The sequence below is a fragment of the Xyrauchen texanus genome, chromosome 2 (genome assembly GCF_025860055.1).
Source record: "Xyrauchen texanus isolate HMW12.3.18 chromosome 2, RBS_HiC_50CHRs, whole genome shotgun sequence".
Classification (NCBI taxonomy): Eukaryota; Metazoa; Chordata; class Actinopteri; order Cypriniformes; family Catostomidae; genus Xyrauchen; species Xyrauchen texanus.
Genome location: NC_068277.1, coordinates 24288993 through 24313511, shown reverse-complemented (window position 1 = coordinate 24313511; position 24519 = coordinate 24288993). Strand labels below are relative to the sequence as shown.

At 38.3% G+C, this 24519-nt stretch overlaps 2 protein-coding genes across 2 annotated transcripts in view; both read right to left on the bottom strand.

Moving 5' to 3' along the window:
• Positions 1–7282, bottom strand: part of LOC127659047 (arrestin red cell-like) — a 60948-nt gene extending 53666 nt beyond the window's left edge. Inside the window, exons 1-2 of the mRNA XM_052148675.1 lie at positions 7150–7282; positions 7037–7075 (exon numbers count right to left, since the gene is read on the bottom strand). Of these exons, the coding sequence (XP_052004635.1) occupies positions 7037–7059 (23 nt within the window). The 5' untranslated portion in view covers positions 7060–7075; positions 7150–7282. The remainder of the gene's footprint in view (positions 1–7036; positions 7076–7149) is intronic.
• A 3864-nt stretch (positions 7283–11146) lies between these two features.
• On the bottom strand, positions 11147–22493 carry LOC127661933 (high mobility group protein B3-like). The gene is made up of 5 exons (XM_052152901.1): positions 22422–22493; positions 20214–20424; positions 19880–20019; positions 12596–12770; positions 11147–12495 (listed from the first exon to the last, which is right to left on the bottom strand). Exons 1-5 carry the CDS (start codon positions 22484–22486, stop codon positions 12313–12315), a joined length of 774 nt encoding a protein of 257 aa, XP_052008861.1. The 5' UTR covers positions 22487–22493; the 3' UTR covers positions 11147–12312.
• Positions 22494–24519: the final 2026 nt, after the last annotated feature.

Here is a 24519-nt window from a genome sequence, read left to right as displayed (position 1 = left end):
TGTTGCTCATACAGCTGAAATTTCAATTACTGAACTTTCCCTCTGGAGTAAACAGGTAGTACTACAAGCTTGCATTTATCAGGAATCTTCCTTATTATGTTCCGGGGGCAGTGTGATTAATTGCGTAAATTTTTTTAATGCGTTATTTTTTGTCAAATTAATCGCACTGAATTAACGTGTTAAATCGACAGCCCTAATATATATATGTAACATTACATTTACCATCAGGCAAGTCTCCGTCTAAACATGCAGGTGGAAAATTACTTAATTACACAAATGAAGACATAATAACAAAAATAATAATTATAATAATAATCACTGAAATATAAATCATGGTTCGAGGTGTACGTGTTTTTGTATTATTTTATGTTTTAATTACAGATGTGTATGCTGCAGAGATGCATTCACAATGAACTGCTCTATGGAAATAAAGCGAACTGGGCTAAAATGATAATAATAATAATAATTCAGAAGACAGAAACAAATAATAAGTGAGAACTCTTTACATGCATGTGTTCTGTACAAACAGCGTGTCAGAAATGTGCACAGAAGGCTTTTCTGTCATCTTAATAATAATATAATAAAGTCTGTTTCTTCAAGCGTGTGTCTGTGTATATGGACAAATTATTTGTAATAGTAATCTGATAATAATAATAGCCTAATAATAATTGAATACATTAATGGTAAACAAGCCAAATATTGCCTTTATTTTGTCAAAGGCATCAGCTATTGAAGATCAGTCTGACTCTCCGAGATCATCGTCTGTCGGCACAAACCTAATGTGCATTTCTTTCTGTAAATTAACAGACTGTTCAGACAGTCTCCTTGCTGGTTTTTCCGACACATTCAGAATCATTACCGCTTTTTCCAGTGTTGCTAGTTATTCACATTCGAATGCCTAAATACGGGAATTTTAAGCAAATATACTGTATAAATGGCAAGCTTGTGTGTTATTCAGTTGAACTCCAATTCCGAGCGTTGTTAAGCTGCACCGCAAACGTCAATCAACTCCTGTCCACCTTTAAGAAATATGACAATTTATAGGACAATTAATCATGAAAGCCCTTCAAGAGACAATTAATTGCCATAAAAACAGATAATTAATTGTCATAATCACAACAATTTTTTTGACAATTAATCGTCAACCAAATTTCAGAATTGTGACCTACTAAGGGGCGAGAGTAATTTGAAGGAGGGAGAGAGAGAGAGAGAGAGAGAGAGAGAGAGAGAGAGAGAATGAAAAGCAGAAAAGTCAAGATTAACTGAGTGCTACTAGAAGGATGTATGAGATGAGGGGAGAATTACAACTTGTCAAGAGTTAAAAACATGCACAAAACAATTCATCCATTATCAGCGGTTACTAAAGGTCAGCCCCCAACCGAGATGCACTCATTGTAAACGTACTGATGTTCAAGTGATTTAAATGGAACACACCAATCAATCACATTAATCCCACACCACAAAATGAGGACAACATGAAGTGAGCACAAGTTTAAGCATGCAGAAATGTCACCCTTTCAAAACAAGCTGGATGGAGTACAGGGAATATAGAATTTAAGATACTAATAAGCTACAATTAATCCCCAATCAGCTGCAGGATATTGTGCAATAGTCTTGTTCTAGTCTTGTCAAAGTGATTCTTTGAGGCCACGTAAACACTGCAGCTAAATATGGTTGTCACTCCTCTTCTGCGTGCTTAATTATTTTCAACTTCAAAAATATTCAGGTAGTGACAACTGAATTGTCATTAAATCCACTTTGTGTGTACAGAACCAAACTGAACAGCTAGCTAAGAGATGGCACTCTCTTTTGGACACTGACAGCTCATCTTAAGTATGGTTTAAAAATAAAACAAGGAACAGAGAGATACGTGTCAGAGGTATATTTGCTAAATCTCTCCCAATCACAGTTGCTCCTAACAGCCCCGTTATTTATGGTAACCCCATACATCGTGGGCCTAGAGAGTATGCAATTTGAAAACGAAAGCATAAAGAGCATACACAAATACGCCTCTAATGATGGTGGTTTACATATAATTGCCAGATGTTACCATGCAGTATCAGGGCTAATAGTACTTTTATCAAAAATTCCAATACCATACAGGTTAAATTGTTGGAATCCACTTTTCTTGTTCACAGTCACGAGATGCCAAAACGTTGATATGGTTTTCACTATGTCAGCCATCATAATTTTAGGAGTGACTCTTATATCTTGTACACACATTTATAATGATAATCTAGGGGATTTATTCTTGCAGATACATATAAAAGTGGTAGTCACAACCAAAACTGTGCAGTGTGTAAGTGACCCAAGACGACAAAACCAAAAGTGGCCTGCTGAGTGACTCGCGATGCATGAAGAACAATTCCACACACAAGCTGATAAAGTTCAGATTACAAAAACAGCTGCAAAAGTTGCAAATCAGACAAACACTACCTGCCTGCATATTTTACCCTCTCTTACCCCCTTCCATTCCCACCTTCCAGTCTCCATTCCTCATTATTCCTTTTCCTCAATTTTATTCTCATTCCCTCCTTCCGTCTCCTTAGTCGCGCCTTAGACATTTTACTGCAGTAGCTTTAGCAGACTGCTTTCTTTCTTTCCTTCTAAACGTTACCCTCTTACTGTATTCCTATTAAAGTTTTATCTTCAATAAGGCCAACTAACACATGACAAAGTTATGCTAATGCTCCATTCCCTGTTCTGTCAGATTACATACATAACCAATAACACAGCCAGGTTGTGTTAAATGGCACAGCAAGATTATAAAACACTTCCTGAACTAAGGATTGTGAGATTATGACAAAGGTGTTCGAAACAAACATATAAATATTTGTAGCAATCTTGGGTTTGTTTTAAGAATAAAGAAAGAAAGAAGAGCAGGGTTTCCCCACCCGGGGGTTCACAAAGCCCTTGAGCTTTGTGTAGGAACTGCAGTTTTTTTCTCCCAATTCCACCTCGTGGTGGCATAGTGACTCGCCTCAATGTGGGTGGCGGAGGACGAGTCTCAGTTGGCCCCGAATCTGAGACAGTCAATCTGGGCATTTTATCACATGGCTTGTTGAGTGTGTTACCGCGGAGACCTAGCTCGTGTGGAGGCTTCACACTATTCACCACGCACCCTAACGAGAACGAAAACCACAGTAACCATAAAGAGGTTAACCCAATGTGACTCTAGCCACACTAGCAATCGGGCAAACTGGTTGCTTAGAAAGCCTTACTGGATTCATTCAGCATGCCCTGGATTCGAACTTAAGTCTCCAGATTTGGTAGTCAGTGTCTTTATTTGCTGAGCTACCCAGGCCCCCACTGCAGGGGGTTCTTAAGATTGTGATAGAAAGGCCAATGTGGATTAAATAATAAACAACAACATTAAATATTTCACAAGCAAAAATGCGAAGAAAACATTACCGTACTTCAATTCTCAGGGAAATCTGCTGTGTTATAATGGGTTCAACTAGCAAAAATATATAAGGAAACCCTGAAGAAGAGGGTGTTGCTACACTTAAAGGAAGTTCACTCAAAAACGAAAATTCCATCACGATTTAATCACCCTAATATCGCTTAAGTGTCGTATCGATTAATTTTACATTGAGTTTTATTGTGTTTTTTCTCCTTTTTCAAGCTTGTCAGCCCAAAATTACTATTTACTGCCATTATACAAGTAAATAATGACAACATTTTCATTGTTGGGTGAATTATCCCTTTTAAAATGTATTTTTATTTTTAGTAATTCTTCATCAGTGAGTCTGCAAGGGCCACCTCCACACCCGCACTAGACTGCCTCCACAACAACATGAGTGAGTGATAAAATATAATTCAACATTTATGAAGCAGAACGAGAAACAGGTAGGAGTATAGTCCACCAGGGGTAGCACAACTACTGATTTTTATCAGTAGTTCATCTGTATCTTAAATTGTCCTGCATTGTCTTTGTTTCAATGACCTGAGCCTTGTCCCAAGCATTTCAATGCCCAGAGTACCCCGTGTAAGCTGTGCAAATGGTAAATAAAATAACCTGACACTGAATATTCACAATGGACAATGATATTTTTTTAGCATTGAGCTTCATCTTAACTTTAGAATCATAGATTATAAAGTGCAGCATTAAAAAAAGGCTGCTTGACAATCATATTTTTTCTGGTTTCACCCAGTCTACATCCGCCCACGCCATCTTCCCCATGGAATTTCGCAGTGTAAATGTTAATGTGACTATGGTTTTAAAGCTCTTTTCTAATCATCAAAGAATCACATTCTTGAAGGAACAAAAAGCAACAAGGTCAGAAGTCCAAACAAAAAAGTTGTGCTGATCATGTTGAAAATCACTTATCAACATCTAGATGGTGCTTTTTAAGTGACTTTGCATAGTATTTCTGTTATATTTGAAGTCCACTTTGAATATTTTGGAGGTAAATGTAGCATCGGTGTCATCTTTATCAAAGTACATTTGAGCCACTTCGCTTTTCATTGCAGAGGCATAGGCGTCAACACCTGCTGGCAAGTAGGGTGGTAGTGGAAGAGTCCTTTGAATTCATAAGCGATAACTGATTGGATGATTCAGTAATATTCATTAGGAAGTGCTACTTGATTATCAGAGAGACCCCTAAACCTAACCCTAACAAATTTAGAGAAATGGACGTTTCCCATACTCTGGGCCTTTTAAAACCAGGATGGGTGTTTACAATATAGCAATCATGGAAATGCCTATTGATTGCATTTACATTTACGCATTTGGCAGACGCTTTTATCCAAAGTGACTTACAGTGCACTTATTACAGGGACAATCCCCCCGGAGCAACCTGGAGTTAAGTGCCTTGCTCAAGGACACAATGGTGGTGGCTGTGGGGATCGAACCTGCAACCTTCTGATTAACAGTTATGTGCTTTACTAGGCATTTCCAAACCAGTTAAAAACGCCCATCCCTACACTGAGATTCCCTACATTCATTGGATAGTTGAAAAAACGCCCATCCTATCCAATGAAAGTAGGGAATCTCAGTGTAGAAATCAGTGGGCATGATGGCATTTCTCAACTATTCAATGAATGTAGGAATCTCAATGTAGCGATCAGTGGGTGTTTCCAAACCAGGATGGGCATTTCTCAACTATTCAATGAAAGCAGGGAACCTCAATGTAGCAATCAGTGGGCGTTTACAAATCAGGATGGGTGTTTTCAACTATTCAATGAAAGTAGGGATTCTCAATGTAGAAATCAGTGGCCGTTTTCAAACCAGGATTGCATTTCTCAACTATTCAATGAATGTAGTGAATCTCAGTGTAGCAATCAGTGGGTGTTTCCACACCAGGATGGGCATTTCTCAATTGTCCAATGAATGTAGGGAATCTCAATGTAGCGATCAGTGGGTGTTTCCACACCAGGATGGGCATTTCTCAATTGTCCAATGAATGTAGGGAATCTCAATGTAGCGATCAATGGGTGTTTCTCAACTATTCAATGAAAGTAGGGAATCTCAATGTAGCAATCAGTGGGTGTTTCCACACCAGGATGGGCATTTCTCAACTGTCCAATGAAAGTAGGGAATCTCAATGTAGTAGACAAATCATGTAAAGTGGCTTAAAAACACCTGTCCTGCTTTGAAAATGCCCACTTATTGGAAAACACCCATTTTTGTGCTGCAGAAACACAAGTCTCAATTTATGTATAGCTTTTCAAATTAATATGAATGAGTCTTCATGCCATTCTAAGTTTCGGAAATCTGCCCCACACTGTATTTCCAACAGATGCATTTTTTAAATCACGTGAAAGGTGACTAGTCAACTTCAGGCTGACAACTACATTATAGCTGACAAGTTGATGTAACCCCTATAGTCTACTGTGGGGATCTATGAGGTCTTTGATGGCAGAAAAAAAATGATAAAGACGAAGAATGAATGAGAAGGGCAGAAAAAAGGGGAGAGTCTGTGAGCTTTAATACGCTATTAAATCTTAGAATATAGATAGAGGTTCAGGCACCATATTTCAACTTCACATGATTAGAAAAGGCAACTGTGTGCAAGTGTGTTTATACCTCAAACGAACGTCACTGCATAAAAATAGGGAAACGTCATGTGCAACCCTATGAAGATCTGCAATATAGCTTACAAATAGACAGGAGGTAGACTTAGGGTTTTCTCGCATGATGGTGTGAGCCGTGACATGTAAGCAGAAATGAAGGCACAACTGAGCGGATTCTCATCAAACTCCGCGCACGTACATCGTCGCCCACGACTCGAATATCTATGGGGCCTATTCTGCACACACGCATACAGAATGGAGTTAAAATGAGATTTTATGTGCATCAACCCACTACTTGCTGCAACAGGAAACATAGAGGCCTTTTCTAAAAGTTGAGGAAGTAAGCTTTCAGTGATGAGCAGCAATTTCTCTTATTGGTTGCAACAGTTAGTTAACGACTTTCCTCTCTGTTCATGGAGCAGAAAATAATAATATTTCTGCTCATGTAAAATAATTCAGGAATATGATAACCTGTCGTTACGTTGTAACAGTTGTACGTACTTGTTATTGTACCGACTGAATGTAACCAATAGAAGAGCGTGCAACAAAAACAGTGCTGTTTGATTGACTGTTTGAAGGGTCACAACTTCAGTTCTCCAAAAAACAAGCAGATAACAGCAGATCGCAGCAGATAACGTGCCCTTTTAAAGCAACTAAATTACGCACTGGTTCGCCCACTACAAGGAGACTGGAGGTTTTGAGTTTACTTTGCTTTTCTCGTGAGTGCAGGAACCGATTGTGGCACCCCACCCTCGGTGAAGTGCGTAAGATGTCCAGTGATCATGTTTTGGGAGCGTTTGCTTTGAATCGGTGGTTGACGTGCCGATACATATATTGTACAGATTTAGTCCCTCAATCGTGTATAGGCTTTTGCGTTTCCCCCGGCATCTCTCCAGCCTCAGACGTCTAGTTGGATAAGTCATCATGGGGTGGATGATGAGAGAATTATATTGCTTCGTAACTTCAAAAAATGAAGGAAATCAAAACCTTGCGGATCAACCTGCGCTAAAAACTGCCTTACCTGGTCCCCGCCTTGTCGCCCATCTCCGAAGGCCTTTTCCTTGACAAGGGAGTAGATTTTTTTATTAATATTTATTTATTTAATTGAGCTGATACTTTGAAAAAGCGTTCCACCTTTCCCTTTCAGTGCTCTCTCTCCTCCTGCCCAGAGCGATAGCTGTCTTTCGTAGGGTAGATTCCGCAGCCCAGAGACGGAAGCCTCTCGTCCCACTCCACTCGCTGCCGCTTCAGACAGCAAGCAACTAGGGTTTGGCCTCTGAGTTTGATAGGCACTCTAACCGGCCAATCAGATGCGGCAATGTATTTGACGTCATCAAAGAGATCCACGAAGTCCGCCCACTTTGCCCAAGGAACTTCCAATCAAAAATCTCTTTTGAAAAGAACGCGTGCTGCATACAGTAGGGGGGAAAAGGACATCCTACTTCTACAAATTTACGCTCATATTTGCGTGTCCAAGTGTCCGTTCCGCGTTCTTAACTTTTTGGTGTTTACTAAAGATTTCACAGGAGCTGAATGGCTCTTGCGTTTTACATGTAGATGTCAAACGTTGAAAAGTAAAATTTAAAGATGATGAGGTAAATGTGATTAAATAGAAGAGCAACAGAATACTACTTTTTTAATCATAAGTATTTTGCAATGTTATCGTTTTTTTTTCATTTAAATTTAAACAGAGTTATGTGAAATTTTATGACTGCATTTTAACGTCTAAAAACATGTTAATTTTGCGATCTAATTTCAAGACCATGTCATAAAATTGTATTACCAAAAAAAAAAAAAAAAACAATGCCCAAGATGATGCTTTATGTAACGCAGCCGTGAACTCATTACATCAAAACTGGGAAAAGAAAACAGACGCTTGTGCCACCTACCGACTGAAAAGATAAAGCACACCCATAGTGTACCATTTAAAGGTATATTTCGGGTTCATTCCAAGTTCAGCTCAATCGACAGCATTTGTGGCATAATGTTGATTACCACAAAAAATGATATAGACTTGTTCGTCTTTTTATTTAAAATAAGCAAAAATCGAGGTTACAGTGAGGTACTTACAATGGAAGTGAATTGGGCCAATTTTTGGAGGGGTTAAAGGCAGAAATGCGAAGCTTATACTTTTATTAAAGGGGTCATGACATGAGAAACCAAATTTGCCTTGATCTTTTGGTATATAAGAGGTCTTTGTATCATTAAAACGTCCTGCAAGTTTAATATTTTAAGACGTCCTCCCCATTCTAAACGAATCATTTATTTAATCAAGCTCAAAATACAGCTCGTTCTGGATTCATGGTTAGAAGTGACGTGTCGGTTAGAAGTGACGTACCAGCGTTTGCATATGACCGCCTCCAGCACAAGATAACTACGATTTAAGCGCAAGACAACTACGCTCATTTCGTATCGCCGTGCGCCTCACAAGTGTTCAGTCGATGGACAGCGAGTGCTGAGAGATGGACTTGTGCACAGGAAAATTACGATGCCACACAGATGTGCTGTTCCTGGCTGTGGTCAAACAAAACCTCTGAATAAGCTGCCGAAAGATCCAGACGTCAGGGAAAAATGGATGCAGTTTATTTTTTGCGGACGTTCCAGTCACGGCAGTGTTAACTTAAGCGTTTGTTCTGTACATTTTAAGGATGACTGTTTTGAGAACAAATCTCAATATGATGCTGGCTTTGCCAGAAAACTGTTGCTCAAAGATAAGTCCGTGCCGACTATTCTGGGAACAACGACGACGCAAACTGTAAGTAATCTATTTTAAACTTTAAACTACTTTTTAAAGCGCAATTTCATTCATTATGAATAATCACAGTGTTTTTACTTAGTTTACTTGCATATTGTTCTGGCTGGGGGCGTCAATAATTGATACATAGGCACTGACGTTAGCCAATCATAACAGTGGGCGTTAACACTGAAGTCTTAAATGGAAAACGCCCCCAAAACAGACTGTTTGAATCAGAGGATGAGAAACAGGGTGGGAAAAGGTCATAAATCACTAGATTTTAAAAGTTTTTCTTAAAAAAAAATATATTAATACTATAATTGCACCTAAGGGAACATAATAATACAATAAAAAAAACCATGTCATGACCCCTTTAAAGCACTTACATTCATTCTTCTGTGAAAACTCATGTTTTATTTGAGCTGTAAATTTGTCGTTTAGGCTTGATTGACATTATATTGTCGTGGCAATAAAGAGACCATGACTTTACACAAAAAAGGTTAGTAAGTGATTTTATCACACTAAAATCATGTTAAGACATATTGTTTACATCTTGTTGCTTTACTTTTGACACAGTGAGTATTTTACCGTTTGCGGATTGGCCCAATTCTTTTCAATTGCAAGTGCCTCACTATCACTCAGATTTTTGCATTTTTTAAAGAAAAGGAGGGGCAAACCAACATTTATTTTTGTGTCAGTATCAAAGTTGCAAATGCTGTAGATTAAGCTTAACTTGAATTGAACCCGGAATATTCATTTAACACAACTGTCTCTCAATGGTATCTTTGGCATGCTGTTGATTGCCACAGAGAATAATGTAGGCTTGTCCCACAATATGTTGAAAGAAAGAAAGAAGCATTGAAGAAAAAAATAACATTAAACGTGTTTACAGTTATACAAAATGCACCAGTTGAAAATAACCTTTGTTCCGATATCTTTCACTGTTCTCATGTTTTTAACACCAGTTTACAGTTATTTACATATTCAACTAAAAATGTCAATGACTATGTGGTCATGCATCAGAAAAGAATGCAATCATTGATATAAGAGGAGACTCTCAGGTCAGTTGACCAATAAGAAAGGACAAAACTCTTAATTAACCTGTTGTGTAACATTAAAAGAGCTAGCTGTGGGTATGAGTATAGCAGTATCAAAGTTGCTTAATTTTTGTTTATTTATTTATTAAATGCTGTATTGTAGCTATTCTCAGAAATAATGGGTGTTCAATTATAGTACACAGAATTACTGAGTTCCTCTTGCATGTCAAACTGAATTCTACGGGACTCTAATTTGCAATGCCTTTTCTAGAATTAAGCTTAGGGCTGAATTTTGTCAGTGAACCACCTTAAATTGTTGAAAACTTAGCAAGAAAGCACCTTTCAAATCTTTCTCAAAATTGTATAGATTCATCCTTGTAGTGTTTTTTCCACTTCAGATAAAAGCAATACTCTAATTGTGATCATATCAGTATCTATTTCATCACACAGTGGGTCCCATTATACAAATATAACGTTCAGCATGGACAGACTGTGAATGTGCATCTAAATATTGCTTACAAATAAACGTTAATCAGAGGTTTATAAAGACTATAATCAAAATTAAATTTGGCTTTCAGCTATTCATAAGCTCCCTCTTTAAACTTAATTTCCCTTAATCACCCTTTAATTTCTCTCATTAAAGACTTTAAATCCTTTCAATACACAAAAAATACGCACCTGACAACAGTACGGTAAAATTAACAACCAAATCATACAAATATTTCCCCTTAATTTAGAAACATAATTAGATTATGGAAAATGCTTCAACATCTCATTGACTCTGAAACCTTGGTATCAACAAAGTTGACATACCAAGTCTATAAAGAAAAAGCAAGTCTAAGAAAAGCTGGAGTCTATACCACACTGTGATTGAAGGTGCAAGAAAATTGGAAGAAATTTAAACTGATTAATTTTTCAGAATCTTAGATTTCGGTTACCCTGTTGTGGGAAGAACAGTGTTATGGGGCATCCAGCACACAGTTTATGGTACTGAACACTGTTTAAAGTTTGCTAACCATAATACACCTATGGCCATTATGTGATGTGGTGTAAATATGATAGACAGCACTGCATTATGCATTTTAAGAAGTAGGAAAGTTTGGTTTTTCATTTATCAATTATATTTTTAAGTGAATTTTGATGAAAGAAGTATACTTAAGCTTCATCATGTCGCAAATGTGGTACAAATAAAATATTAGTAATATTGGGGAGAAACTGTGCCCAATGTTTTGCAACATTTTACTATTTGTATTTTGCAAACTAGCATACTTTTTGCTTATCCACATTCACCAGCTTTAGGTCAATATTTACAGTATATCCTATATTCTTGGTCTATGTACAGACATGTATAAGACAGGAATAAAAATGTTTCAATTTAATCGCAAACTTCAAACATATAAAATGAAAACTGTAGATACAGATAAGTACAGATTTTTCATCGGCTGTTGCATTGCTTCACACTTTATATTCAAGAAAACATATAAGGATAAACTAGGGATGCACAATATATTGGAGACCATATTGACATTGGGCAATATTAGCATTTGCTGAAATTTGGAAGCAGATAATATTAGGGCTTACATTTTTTTTTCCTGAATACAAACATTATTCTTTTATGCCAGATTGATTTCCCCTCATTTTACACAAACATGTAAAATATTGTTTGGAGCTTTAGTATGAATGCTGATTTATTGATTTATAATATCAGCCAACGCATCTGTTTTCAGAGATAACATAAAAAATAATTATTGGGTATCTGTATTTCTATATCTGCGCATTCCTAGATCACACAGTAGTTAATAAATAGGAAAGATAAAATAAATATCTTTCCTATATTGATCTCAGATGTGCAAACATCTAATGTAGTATAGTGGACAACATTGAGCATACACCCCTGCAGTAGGACTAATTGATGTGCTGGTAGGAATTGCTCTTTTGCACTCATCTGCAGGGTTTTCCTAAAACAGACAGGGAAAAGGAACAGAAGCTAATGACTTGTTCAGCATGAAATGTCTGATACTGGTGCACAGTATCAAACTATGACACCTTTCACATGCAACAAACTACAACCATGAAACAATCTCTACTCAATTTCAACCATATACAGAGTTACAAACAATCTCAGAGAACTCTGAGAAAAAAGAAAATATATCAGTCAGGGATTTACATTTAGAGAAATTGTATGTCGTTTAAATGCTTTTTGTTATACAATTGGTAAACGGATACAAACATGGGCTAGGAAGACACTGGGCAATGATGATGATATGAAATCCTAACATGTGCACATGCATTCAGTCTCTCTCTCACACACACACACACACACACACACACACACACACACACACACACACAAGTTGGAGGTATGATGCTGTGGTAGTTAGTCTCTCACCCACAGTACACAAAACATTCCACCTCTATTAAAACAATAATGGAGCTATGAGAGACCACCAGTGTATTCCGTATCTTACTGTACTTCAATGAGAGAAAATAGTAATTACTGTTGATCAAACACACAAAAATGAAAGTCTATTCATCATCATCATCATAATCATCCTCTTCATCTTCCTCATCCTCATCATCCTCTTCATCATCCATATTGCTCTTCATCATGGGTTTTGGAGCCATACAATTGCCCATCATTCCCATACCCATTCCCATCCCCATGGGCACGCCCCCAACCTTGCCCTTCGTCTTGTAGTCTGCAACATCCTGTGAAAATAATATTATATTGTAAAGCACTGGAATTGTTATATGAACATATTCCATGATGGACAACTATTCGTATTAAAGAATATAGATCTAGACATGCCTTTTGATACTTGTCCTTAAGCTTGTTGGCCTTTATTAGGTAGGGTTGTTTGTTGGCATCTCCAAGGCTGTTCCACATCTCGCCAAGCTTTTTGGCCACATCTCCAATGCCCAAGCTGGGGTACTGAGCTTTGATTTGTGGACGGTGCTCCGAGCAGAATATGAAAAATCCAGAGCTGATGAATCATAAAGAGACAGCAACATTCATTTATAAATGCACAATATGAAATTTAACTCATTTTTCTACCTGCATGCTCTTTTTTGAACTGCATGCACTGTACTGTGATTTATAGGACTGGGTATTCATACAGATTTCCCGATTTGATTCCAATTTCCAAGGATTTCTCGATTTGATTCCAACTTTGATTCGATATCGATTTATATTGATATATTTCAGTTGTAATGTAATGCTTATATATGAAATACATTTTCCCCAGCTAATGCTGTTAATTAAACAGGGGACCTTCTAACTAGGCTCATTAAAACAAACATTAATTTTACTAATTATATTTTATTAGTGTTTGTTTTTTTAAAGTTTGGTCACATTATTGCTTTTTTTAAAATAACAAATCCATGAATTAAATCGATAAATATGATACTATATTGCATATATTATTATTTGTTACATGTTTATTGTTTAATTGCATGATTTGTACTATTTACAGCCCTACACCGATTTGTTAAACACGTGCTAATAACGGTACTGTCTCTTTAAGAAAACCGTTATTTCTGTAAAAAGCGTCTGTAAATGAGCGCATGTTAACTAGAGAGGACTCGAATGGCTTAACCTAATCCGTGCAAAGCATGATTAAAATGTAATATTTATTTTTTGTTGTTTTAGATCAACAACTGAGTGTAAAGGACAGAGTGGTGGTGGCGTAGTGAGCTAAAGCACATAACTGTTAATCAGAAGGCCGCTGGTTCGAGCCTCACAGCCACCACCATTGTGTCCTTGAACAAGGCACTTAACTCCAGGTTGCTCCGGGGGGATTGTCCCTGTAATAAGTGCACTGTAAGTCGCTTTGGATAAAAGCATCTGCCAAATGCAGAAATGTAAATGTAATGCAATGTAAAGGAGAAATTATTCAATGACAAATGAGTCGCATAGATCTCGTCTATGGACACACATTACACGGTACAACTTTTACCCTTTTAACTTTTACTGAACCACTATACTATACAATCACTAGTGAGTGAAATCTAAACATTTACCAGCCAGTTGCAAAATACACTCAGTGAGCACTTTATTAGTAACACTATGGTCCTAATAAAGTGCCTGAGGTGGTCTTCTGCTGTTGTAGCACATTTGCCTCAAAGTTTGACATGTTGTGCATTCTGAGATGCTATTCTACTCACTACAATTGTACAGAGTGGTTATCCGAGTTGCTGTAGCCTTTCTTTCAGCTCAAACCAGTCTCCATTGACCTCTCTCATCAACAAGGCATTTCCATCCACAGAACTGGTGCTCACTAGATGTTCTTTGTTTTTGGCACCATTCCGAGTAAATTCTAGAGACTGTTGTGCGTGAAAATCCCAGTAGATCAGCAGTTCACATACAATGCAAGGAACATTTTCGCCTCGCATTGCTCACGTGAGTTTGACCGCTGGATTATAAATGTATGTTTAAACTTGTGTTTATGCGAGTAATGCCTCCTACACACTACATGACATTCAAAGACGTCGGATCATGGTACTATTTATATTACACGACTGTCTGTCTTGGCATATAAGTCGTGGGGTTTTCAAATTACATGAGGAATCGGCAACATGGGTGAACACATTGCAAGACATTTCACTGTTGACGAATCCCCGACGACTCTGCCTGGACTCCAAATTACGTTTCACAACAGAATACACGCGAGAAGTGGTACGAGATACGAAAAAAAATGCATGATCATATGTTGTGCATTTCAGAATATGATGTGTGTGTTTTTAATCACCTCAAGGCATCATATATTTTATTGGTTACAATATGAAAAAGTAACTAATACTGAAAAATCTATCTATTTGTTTACCTGACTGTCCAAGAGAATTGGCGATTTCTCCACCCGGTTGTGGTACAGTTCAGATGAAACATAAAATCTGGTGCTCCTGCCAATGTTCCACATTCTCGATACCGTAGCCTGTTGCAGGTACATCAGGACTCACACTGAAACTTCCTGTGCCCCGTTTCTTGCTCTCTCATTGGCTATAGTTCAACACTGCTGTTGAGTTCAGTCAAAACATATTTCACATTGCACGATTTGGAATCGCCGACTGGTTCAGATATTGAACATTCTAAATATCTTGCTGACATTGGTAACGCGTCTGTGCTTCTCTCAAATTGCGTCTTTGATAGTTCATACATTGCGATCGTTGCTCGTGGGAGCGAGCTCCGATTTGCCCACGATTTCAGGCTTTTGTCGTGATCTCCACAAAACTGTCGGCGAGCGAAAATCAGGCTTAAAATTGTGTAGTGTAAACTCGGCATAACGCGAACCTGCGAGTATTGCTCAGGAGGAGGACAGGAAGAGGGGCTTCTACGACTTGGTTCATATTAAAGTACAACCAATAGCTGGAATAAAGTAGACGCGCATATTTTCAGAACTTACCAGATAGTCCAACTTCCTCGCTCACTTTACTCCAAGCGATGTCTATTTTCGTACGGTCTCTGTACATGGATGACGTTGTGTCAAGGAATACGGTTGGTTGACGATTCCATAGCTGGACATGATGGCGCCAGGTTGTTTACCGGCTTGCAGTCATGGCCAACGTGACTTACCTATGTTAACGCTATTTTTTATCTTTATCATTGGCTTTATTTCTCGCACGGTTTGCTGTGTTCTGGTCTATGATCGCTTGGCTCTTTCAAATTTACGAACGGATGTAACTGACTGTTTGATACGCGATCCCAGTGTCAACTGGTGGTTCCCTTCTCATGCTGCGCCGGTCACGCTGACGCAAGTCTGCCACCTGCCTGGGTGTATGTGCTTGCGGAGGAAACGGCGAAGGAGGCGTCGAAAGCGGGCTGGACGATTAGTGAGGTCGAAGAAGTCGCAAAGGATTACTTTCTTCTCATCTGTGGCCTCAGTGCGGGATGGTGTTGAAGTGCTGCCGACTCTGAGGGGTTCATATTTGGTGCCTGTATATCCAACTTCATCTGGATCAGGGTGGCGACCATCGCGGACCATGGTTTCGAGGTGGCGGCATGAAGGCGCGGTGCTAACCTAAACAACCTCACGTACCCTGGGTAGCGGTAGGTCGGGAAATACATATGTGACTTCTCATCTTTCGTCTGACTCTATCTCTGTGACAATGGTTTTGATCAATGCAAGATCTCTCTCTAACAAGTCTTTTATACTGAACGATCTTTTTCTCTCTCAGAAATTGGATTTTTTATTTGTTCACGGAGACTTGGCTCAGCAACGCTGACATGGCTCCTATTTCAGAACTTTTACCTCCCGACTGTAGTTAATTTAGCTCACCTAGGGCAGTCGGTAGGGGTGGGGGCCTTGCAGTTATTTTTAAAAACAAGTTCAAATGCAGGCTTCTGTCCACCGAGGCGTTTTTTACATTTGAAGCTCAGCTTATTATGCTGAATTCATTTAAATCTGTGTTATGTGCCCTCATCTACAGACCACCGTCATATAACAAAGATTTTATAAATGAGTTCTCAGATTTTTATCTGGTATTAATCCTTGCTCAGATAACATTTTAATTTTGGGGGATATTAATATTCACGTGTGCTGTCCTTCGAGACCACTGGTCAAAGAGTTTGTTAATTTATTAGATTCTTTTGGTTTATTTCAGAGTGTTGCTGGCCCTACACATATATGAGGTCATACCCTTGATCTGGTTTTATCTCTGGGTTTTTCTATCAGCAATGTGCAAATTGCTGACACTGTGTTCTCAGACCACAAGACTGTTATTTTTAACCCACATTTTTCATGCAGTGATCAAGTTAATGATGGCCCTGTTGCTGTCACATCTCGTTTTATCACTCCCTCTACTGCTAGTAGTTTTTCAGCTGCTTTTAATGTTTCTCCACTGAAATCACTGCTGGAGTCTCCTTTTTCTGATATGGGGCCTGAGGATTTGGTCTCCCAGTTCAACTTGTCATGTTCTGGCATCTTAAACACTGTGGCTCCATTAAAAATTAGGAAGAAAAAGTCAAGGCTCAGCCCTGGTTGAATAGTAATACCCGTGCTCTTAGGCAGGAGTGCAGGAAGGCTGAGCTGAAAGTGGCTTAAAGATAAACTACAAGTGTCCTATGAAATTTTGAGAGACTGTTTGACTAAATTTCAAAGAGCAGTTAAATTAGCCAGATCAAGCTATTTTTCTAATATCATTTCAAAGAACTGTCATAATGCTAAAGTTCTCTTTTCTACTATTACATCATTTCTTCATCCAGTTGCCCTTACTCCCATCTCCCTTCGGTGGACACATGTGAGCAGTTTTTAACATTTTTTACTGTTAAAATTTCTGGTATACGCTCACAGATCTTACCTACTAGTAATGATCCTGTTACCTATCCTGTTCCGCAAAATCTATTGACCTGTTTTGTACCTGTGTCCCTGTCTCAACTCAAACATATAATTGCACATATGAAACCTACTGGTTCTATGTGTGATGTTATTCCATCCACTTTGTTTAAAGAGGTGGTGGAATCAATTGGTCCAAGTGTGTTATCGATTATTAACAGTAGCCTGACCACTGGTATTGTTCCCAACTGCTTTAAGCATGCTGTTATTCAGCCTCATCTTAAGAAAGCAAACCTTGATTCATCTGATATGAACAGCTTTAGACCTATATCAAAATTGTCCTTTATGTCAAAAATATTAGAGAAGACGGTGCTTGCACAATTAAATGATTTTTAGCCATCAATAATTTGCTCGATCAATTTCAGTCAGGCTTCAGAGCTGGTCATAGCACAGAGTCAGCTCTGTTGAGAGTTTTAAATGATATTTTATTAGGTGTGGATTCTGGTAGTCCTGTTGGTCTTCTGCTGCTGGATCTTAGTGCCGCTTCGATCACGGTTGATCATGACATACTTATCAATCGCCTAAGAGACCAGGTTGGTATTCAGGGGTTAGCCTTGGATTGGGTCTCCTCATATCTCAAGGGTAGAACGATTTCAGTCTGTTTAGAGAACTGTTATTCATCAGTTGTTCCTTTAACATGTGGGGTTCCTCAGGGCTCCATTTTGGGACCCGTTTTATTCTCCCTCTACATGCTTCCGTTAGGAAAGATCTTTGAGAGGCATGGCATACACTATCATCTGTATGCTGATGACTCTCAAAGTTACTTTCCTATTAAACATGGGAATCACCACTCTTTTGAGTCTCTGCATAAATGCATGGCCGATGTGAAGTGTTGGCTGGCAAACAACTTTCTTCAATTAAATGAGGATAAGTCAGAGTTTATTGTTTTTGGTCAAAGGGGATGTGACTTAAATTTAGAAAGAAATTTGTCACTGCTTCCAGGGAAAAAACTTCCCTATGTAAAAAACCTGGGTGTTATATTCGTCTCTGAGCTCAGGTTTGATCGACAAATAAATGCTGTGGTTAAAAATAGTTTTTTCCATCTTAGAACTATGGCAAGGTTGAAGCCCATCCTTTATTTTGATGATTTGGAGAATGTTGTGCATGCCTTTGTGTCCTCTCGATTGGACTATTGTAATGCCTTGTATCTGGGTGTGAGTCAGGCCTCTTTCTCTCACCTGCAGCTGGTCCAAAATTCAGCTGCTAGGCTTTTGACTGGAACCAGGAAAAGAGACCATATCACCCCAGTTTTGATTTCACTACATTGGTTACCGATCCAATACAGAATCAAGTACAAAGTGTTGATGTATGTGTTTAAGGCTCTTCATGGTCTTGCACCTGAGTACATCTCTGCCTTAATAAGTTTGAATCAACCTTCAAGGTCTCTCCGCTCTAGTGATCAGCTGTGTCTGTCAGTTCCTCGATCTCGCCTAAAAACTAAAGGTGATAGAGCTTTTGCGGTGGCAGCCCCTAGACTTTGGAATGAGCTTCCATTGGTCATAAAATCATCTCCGTCTCTATTCTCTTTCCAGGGTGCCTTAAAAACGTATTTATTTTCAATAGCTTTTAATTAATTGCATTATAATTTGTACTAGGTAGATTTTATCTTATTCTTGTTTTATAGGTTTTAAATGTTTTTTTGCATTCTTAAGCTGTATTAATGTGATTTTATTTATTTTTTATTACTCCATGTACAGCACTTTGGTACCCAGTGTGGTTTTTGAAAGTGCTTTATAAATAAAATTGAGTTGAGTTGAGTGTCATACAATTCTGGGTTATTACACCGCTACAACAATTTTTTCATAAATTTTTCCAGATTTCTTCTGCTACTACGTCAGTATGTCAGTGACATCCGGACAATCTCAATGCTGATAGGCTTTCGCGACAATGCCTCATGCAGATTTTTCGCTCGTGGTGAAAAATGTCAACTCACGCGAAAGACACGATTTTTCGTGTTCGAGTTGCGCCATTCGCCCGCTCGCTTCGCGTTGTATGTGAACGCAACATTACAGAAATACTCAAACCAGCCCATCTGGCATTAACAATCATGCCATGGTCGAAATTTCTCCATTCTGATGGTTAATGTGAACATTAACTGAAGCTACTGACTGGTATCTGCTTGATTGTATGCAATGCACTGCTGTCACATGTTTGGCTGATTTGATAATCACATGAATATGTAGGTGTACAGGTGTTCCTAATAAAGTCCTCAGTGAGTGTATATATACATTGTAGTCGCATAGCGTGAAATTTGGTTGCAAATTTGAGTGATTTCCTCTCATTGTAGTGGAGGATTGTGCATAGAGTAAAAGATTGATCTTGGGATTTAAGAATCGAAAAATAAAAGCAACTAAAAGTTACAGTACATTTGGCAATAAAGTACTCAATTCTATCTGTTCATGAGCAATATTTAAACTATTTGCCAAGTGACGTAAAAATAACGGACATCTTTACACGTATGGGTCTTTAATTACTATTCATTTAAATAGAGAAAAACTATTGTGTCTCTTAGATGCAGTCATACTTAATCACTATTTCTATAATATAAAAGTCCTACATGATGATTAATTCAAAAGTCAAAAAATTGCAATACGGGACAAAAATATTTTGAAATGTAATGACTAGATATGCTTGTAATCCTGTCTGATTTGTACAGTATTATGCACTATTAGCCTAGTAACAAACAAACAGCCTTTATAATGACTTCATATACACTGCTATTTTCTGAATAATTCAAAAAAGTTGTGTAGTATAGAACTACTCACGGTGGTCTCTTGGGGGCATTGGGATCCTTCTTTTTGCCTTTTTTGTTGCCAGGCATGTAGTGCATCATCTCTTGATCGTAACGCACTTTATCCTGTTTGGCCATGTCCTCAAACCTGGATTTCTCTTTATCTGACATTGCCTAAGTTAACAAATATTAAATTATTAATATTAAATAATCAAATTAAATCCAATGTGTTCTATTGCATAGCATGTGAGTAAACTCTTATTAACGACTGTAAATGGCTTCAATGAAGGCCGAAAGATCAGTTATAGATTATCTTGAACACAATCAATAAACAGCAATTAATTGGGAAATGTAACTCTAGAGCTGACCTTCCATCTTCCAGAGCACCTTTTGGAGAATTCTGAAAAGCTGACCGGAATCTCAGGGGTTTTCTTTTTGTGCTCCTCTCGGCATGTCTGAATGAAGTAGGCATAAGAGGACATCTTGCCCTTGGGTTTCCTGGGGTCCCCTTTTGCCATTTTGCAAGATGAGAGGGGTCCTGTGTCCAATAATACCTTCTCTTGTTCTGTAAAAATATATCTAAATATGTGACAGGAAATATTAAGTGTCTTGACAAAAAAAAAGGAACATTTTAAGAAGTGTACATTTATTTTGAAATTATTTTATACTATACTATTATGCATTTTTTTTATTTATTTATGTACACTAGGTTAAATAACACTCATTAAATTGAAATTAAAACATTAAACCAAATAATACTTCAGCTCTACTCATTGTGTATATGTATTTTAATAGCCTACATTGGCATGGTACATTGTAAAAACCATTGAAATGCAGGGCTTATTCAAACCAAGATGAGACTTGTTATTACCAAAGCATTACACAAAGGGAATTGCAGACCGTCCGTCTTGTGTGGGGGATGTGAACTGATTATTAATGAGGCTGATTTGTGTTCAATGCTCTGTTGGGGGGATATTTTATGTGCCCCCTTTATATTTTTGTTGGCACAGCCCAGGAGTAATTAGCAATACACCTTTTATTGTTTTCTTTTATTACCAAAAGTTTGGGCCGCTCTATTGATCAAACATGAACTACTTTCAGACCCACTGTGCCACTATAGGCGTTCGTGTGATGTTAGCCTATGATAAAAAATGCCGCTAAAAACAGAAAAGTCAACACTCGAATAATTCAACTTCCATTTTGTGAAATGCCTCCTTATGACAGAAACTGTTCTTTATTTTGGTCAGTCTTTTACTCCTTGTTTGTATTTTTCTTGTAAATTAATTATTATTCTGGTTTAAACTGTGCAAATAGCTTCCTTCATATCCACTAGTATATAGTGTCTGTTATATATAGTAACTGCCTGGGCGCTGCTGTTCTTTGCGATGCTTCATTCATTAAAATGGCTTCTTTGCAGAACATGCAAACAGATGGGTTGCCTGCAACAAAGCCACACACACACCCTCGGATTTAAATGGCGATTCTAGCTATCGCTGATCTTTAATGAAAAGAAAAACATATGTATTAACTACAAAAAACGTTGTATGTTTTTGTTCCAGACGATTTGCAAAAGCTGTCAAGTTATATTTTGTTGTATTTAAGTGTTTTCCAAGTTCGAGCCCTAGCTGTCGCTTGGTGCAGTGCTGCCTTAACAAAGACTATAAGCCAGCCATTCCCGATGTGAGAATATCCAGCGCATCTGTCACGCTCAAAAGGGTGATAAATCGCAAAAAATTGTCATTATTTTAATACGGAAAGTTAGAGATAAACAATCTTAAGCGAAAACAAACGGAACTGCTTTTTATGCATGTAAGATGCATGTTTTCTGTCTAAAAAAATTCCGTCGTTGCTGCGTGAAGGGAGAGCTGCTCGTCAATGGTTTCAATCGCCAGCCATTTTAATGCACGGCAAGCGCGCTTGTTTGAGTTGGAAAATGAAAATGCAATAACATGCTCCCAGCGCTTATACTGACTCGCCTTTAAAGTCATAGAATAGAGAGCAAAAAGTAATGGCGTAAGCGAATGATTTCGCATTTAAAATATACCATTAAACGAAGATGTCATAGAAATCGGTCTGTATGAAAGAAGGGTGGTTCGTAAACAGGACAGAGCGAGCCATATTCAGTATTACACACAGCAGCGATGCGTATGAAGAATACAGTCCGAAAAAAAATCACAGTTCAATAACTTTTAATATTTCAGTTAAAAGAAAGGTAAACCATATGGTGCTGATAACAATATATCTGGGAAATTACCATACGTCTGACCTCTAGAAAACAAACTCAGTCAATTTATATATTTCTATACATTTATGTGATTATTTAGAAATCACTTATACAAATCCTTAGAAAACAACACGCAAAGACTAGTAAATTAATCGCAGATATACACATATCCTTCTTGACCTTCATATTTCAACCAATTAATGAAATTTCACATTTTTATCATTTTTGCGTTGTTGGAATAAAAGTATTTTCACATTATATAAAACCCCCATTAATATTCATAAAATGTAATTAGTTTAGCCAAACACGAGTGAACTGAGTTGTGTTAAATACGAGATGCCTTTTTCCGTACCTGTGTTGTTGAGTTGATAGAAATCTCGCCACTGTGTTCCCTTCTCTCTCCTCTTTAAACCCCATGCGCTGAGCCTCGCGCTAGCTCAATACGAGACCGGTCTGATTGGCCAGGCAGTCTCGCCGATTCAAAACAACCTCCATTCCTCACCATTGGGCAGCGCCACATGCACATCTAGCAACACTCCATCCAGATTGGTCCGGCCGTGGGACATCGTTTGCCCAGCCAAGTTGCTTAGAGAACTTCTTACATTGAAAAAAACTTGCTCCGGTTTATAAACTATGTACAACTTAGTGTTTATCCTTTAGATAATGCTTGTAGAACTCGCAAAGGAATAAACGTAGCCTATCTTGTTGCATATTCTGATTCACTTTTCTCTCCCTTACAAAAAAATATAGCCTACCACAATTTCAATATAACGACAGTTAATACTTCTGACTTTATTTATGGTATTATTTATGGTATTCTGGTGAAAATTGTTACCATGGTCACACAAAAGCCTGGGGCAATAATTCCACAGAAAGTGATAAAATGTACAAGATATGTGAAAGTTGGGGCAAAACTGCTACCTTTTATCTTACTTTTTATATACACTCACTGAGCACTTTATTAGGAACACTATGGTCCTCCTGTTGTTGTTGTTGTTGCCTCTCCACCCCAAGAACGGGGGCTACAGGCTTTAATTAGGGGTGTCTTTACAACAGCACAACCCCCCCCATCCCCCAAGCAATTACAGAAATACTCAAACCAGCGCGTCTAGCACCAACAATCATGCCAAAAATATTTAATATTATTAAATGCGACAATGAACAAGGAGAAAATAAATATTAATTTTGAATTTGTTGAGTGAATTTTTTTTTCTAATTAGTAATCTGAAAAAAAATTCTAATTTTAATCTAATTAGTAATCTGATTACTTTTCCAATGAAGTAATAAGTAAAGTAATATTATTATCATTTTAGAGAAGTAGTTAATAATTTATAGTGGATTACTTTAAAAAATACCTTACCCAACACTGCTCACAAATGAATAATGACTGAGACATTGCATTATATAGATTGTTCCATATTTCTTTTATACATAGATGAGCCAAAACATTATAACTTTATGACATAATGCCTAATATTATGCTGTTGGTCCACTGCGTGCCACCAGAACAGTGCTGACCCGCCAAGGCATGGACTCTACAAGACCCCTGAAGGTGTCCTGTGGTATCTGGCACCAAGACAATAACAGCAGATCCTTCAAATCCTGTAAGTTGCAAGGCGGAGACTCTGTGGATCAGATTTGTTGGTCCAGCACATCCCACAGATGCTCAATCGGACTTTGGGCTCTTCATCGTGTTCCTCAAACCATTTCCAAACAATGTGTTCAGTGTGGTAGGGCACATTATCCTGCTTAAAGAGGCCACTGCAATAAGGGAATACCATTGCCATGAAGGGGTGTGCCTGGCCTACAACTATGTTTAGGTAGGTGGCACGTGTCAAATTGACGTCCACATGAATGGCCAGACCCAGGGTTTCCCAGCAGAACACTGCCCAGAGCAGCTCCTTCCATTGGCTTGTCATCTTCCTACAGTGCATCCCGGTGCCATCACTTCCCCAGGTAAACGGCACACATGTATACTGCCGTCCACAAGATGTAAAAGAAAACAGGACTCATCGGACCAGGGGACCTTATTCCACTGCTCCAAGGTACGGTTCCAACACGTGCGTGCCCATGGTAGGTGCTTTTAACGGTAGACAGGGGTCATCTTGGACACTATGACCGGTCTGCAGCTATACATCCCCCTATGCAGCAGGGTGTGTTTTGACACATTCCTCTCGTAACCATAATTGAAAATTTCTGTGACTTGTGCCACAGTAGAACTTCTGTTGGTTCAGACCAGAAGGGATAGCTTTCATTGCCCATGTGTATCAATGAGGCTTCAATACCCTGTCACTGAATTGTGATTTGTCCCTCCTCTGACCACTGCCAGTGGTACTCACAAATGCTGACCGGGAGCACCCCACAAGCCTCGCCATTTCAGAGATGCTCTGACCCTGTCATATGACTATAACAATTTGGGCCTTGTCAAAGTTGCTCAGGTCATTACTGCT

Bases quoted from the DNA above. Each gene is read 5' to 3' on its own strand.
- LOC127661933 (XM_052152901.1), bottom strand. From the start codon at position 22,486: ATGGGGTTTAAAGAGGAGAGAGAAGGGAACACAGTGGCGAGATTTCTA. The intron at 20,425-22,421 runs GTACGGAAAAAG...TCACATATTTAG, and splicing joins CTATCAACTCAACAACACAG to ATATATTTTTACAGAACAAG. The intron at 20,020-20,213 runs GTCAGCTCTAGA...TTGTTAACTTAG, and splicing joins GGTGCTCTGGAAGATGGAAG to GCAATGTCAGATAAAGAGAA.